Source organism: Rhinolophus sinicus, chromosome 5, assembly GCF_057876585.1.
Source record: "Rhinolophus sinicus isolate RSI-liver-muscle chromosome 5, RSI-T2T, whole genome shotgun sequence".
Lineage (NCBI taxonomy): Eukaryota > Metazoa > Chordata > Mammalia > Chiroptera > Rhinolophidae > Rhinolophus > Rhinolophus sinicus.
In genome coordinates, this window is record NC_142505.1 from 102809900 (window position 1) to 102811910 (window position 2011).

The following is a 2011-nucleotide window of genomic DNA, read 5'->3' on the forward strand; positions in this document are numbered from 1 at the left end:
GTAAGAGTGCCAGAGCCACTCACAGGTGGCAAATGCTCTAACAGTAGTACATTTATTTAAAACAAAATGGTACGTTTTTTGTGTATGTAAACTCTACCTCAGTAAAAAAGACTGGCCAGAGGAAATACATTTTTTAAAAGAGCTAATGCTAATAGAGCACTTAGCATGTGCCATGGCTGGGTAGGTCCTGTTTTACAGATGGGATGAGGCACAGATAACTCAAGGTACTTGCTCAAGTTCAAACAGGATCCGAAGAGAGGGGTCAGGCAAGCTTCCCGAGACCACACAGCAAGCGAGTGGCAGGGCAAGGTCCGAAGCCCATGCTTGTCTCCCGGTCTCCTGCCGAGGAGACGCCCCGGAGAGGTGCCAGGGGTCCCGGATAAAGCCGAGGAAGAGGAGGCGGGCAGAGGGAGCGTTACCAGGCAGCGGGCTGCATGTGCGCGTGGTCTGGGAAGAGGGGCTTCCGGGGCTACAGAGTCGCCAAAGCGGGTGATGCAATCACGCCAGTCTCTGCGTCAAAGGGCGGCTCCAAGGATGCGGGGACTGCGGTGGAGCCGGTCCCGACCGCTGCCCACAACGTCCCCGCCGCGGCTGAGCTGCCCGGCCGCCGCCGCCGCCACCCTTCGCCCCGCGGCAGGACCGCCGCCCGGAGCCACCGGTAACGCCTGACAGCCGCCGCCGGGCAAGCAGGGCGCGCCATGAAGTCCGCGGCCAGCTCGCGCGGGGGTGGGTCTGGGGGGCGCGGGGGCGGCGGCTGGGGCGGCGATGGCGGCGGCCCCGGCGGCAAGGGCTGCGGGACGCGGCCGCGCGGCTCCGGCGGAGGCAGGGGCCGGGGGCGCGGGGGCGGCGGGCAGCGGCGCGGCGGAGCGGCCAAGAGCAAGAGCCGCCGCAGGAAAGGCGCCAACGCGGTGTGCGTGGAGCCGCACCGGCACGAGGGCGTCTTCATCTACCGCGGCGCGGAGGACGCGCTGGTCACGCTGAACATGGTGCCGGGACAGTCCGTGTACGGCGAGCGGCGGGTCACGGTGAGCGAGGGCGGCGTGAAGCAGGAGTACCGCGCGTGGAACCCCTTCCGCTCCAAGCTGGCCGCCGCCATCCTGGGCGGGGTGGACCAGATCCACATCAAGCCCAAGGCCAAAGTGCTGTACCTCGGCGCCGCGTCGGGGACCACGGTGTCGCACGTCTCCGACATCGTCGGCCCCGACGGCCTGGTCTACGCCGTCGAGTTCTCCCACCGCGCCGGCCGCGATCTGGTCAACGTGGCCAAGAAGCGAACCAACATCATCCCGGTCCTGGAAGACGCCCGGCACCCGCTCAAGTACCGCATGCTCGTCGGGATGGTGGACGTGATCTTCGCCGACGTGGCCCAGCCGGACCAGTCCCGCATCGTGGCCTTGAACGCCCACACCTTCCTGCGCAACGGGGGCCACTTCCTCATCTCCATCAAGGCCAACTGCATCGATTCCACCGCATCTGCCGAGGCCGTGTTTGCCTCCGAGGTGAAGAAGTTGCAGCAGGAGAACTTAAAGCCTCAAGAGCAGCTGACCCTGGAGCCCTATGAGCGAGACCACGCCGTGGTGGTCGGGGTCTACAGGCCCCTGCCCAAGAGCGGCAGCAAGTAGCGCCCGCTCAGGCTGACCCCCCCCCCGACCCCCCCCAAATCGCCCCAGGACTGCTGTGTTCAGCGTTACTGTGTGTTTTCTTTGTGTGTTGTTTTCCTTACTTTCGTTTTTCTAGTAAATGGCATAAAAAACAGCCTCCAGGTGTATTGGTGAGATCAGATTGGGTTTTGCTTCACTACCAATCCCCCAATCTCCAAATCCCCAAATCCCTCAAACAGCTGATGATAACAGCTGATGATAGCGGTCCATCAAGGAACAGCTTGGGAGCTGTGCTTACTCTAATCATTCAGGGCACTGACTCCCCAGCGCCCCTCTTCACACATGCTTGGCGTCCCAGGGCGAGCAGGGAGAGCTGGGGAATTGGTAATGCGCTTGTAAAGTCCCCCTTG

The 2011-nt window shown here is 63.2% G+C and overlaps 1 protein-coding gene across 1 annotated transcript; it reads left to right on the forward strand.

The window, feature by feature from the left end:
* Nucleotides 1-360: 360 nt before the first annotated feature.
* On the forward strand, nucleotides 361-1755 carry FBLL1 (fibrillarin like rRNA 2'-O-methyltransferase 1). The gene has a single exon (XM_019740114.3). It carries the CDS (start codon nucleotides 699-701, stop codon nucleotides 1620-1622), a length of 924 nt encoding a protein of 307 aa, XP_019595673.3. The 5' UTR covers nucleotides 361-698; the 3' UTR covers nucleotides 1623-1755.
* The last annotated feature ends 256 nt before the right edge of the window (nucleotides 1756-2011 follow it).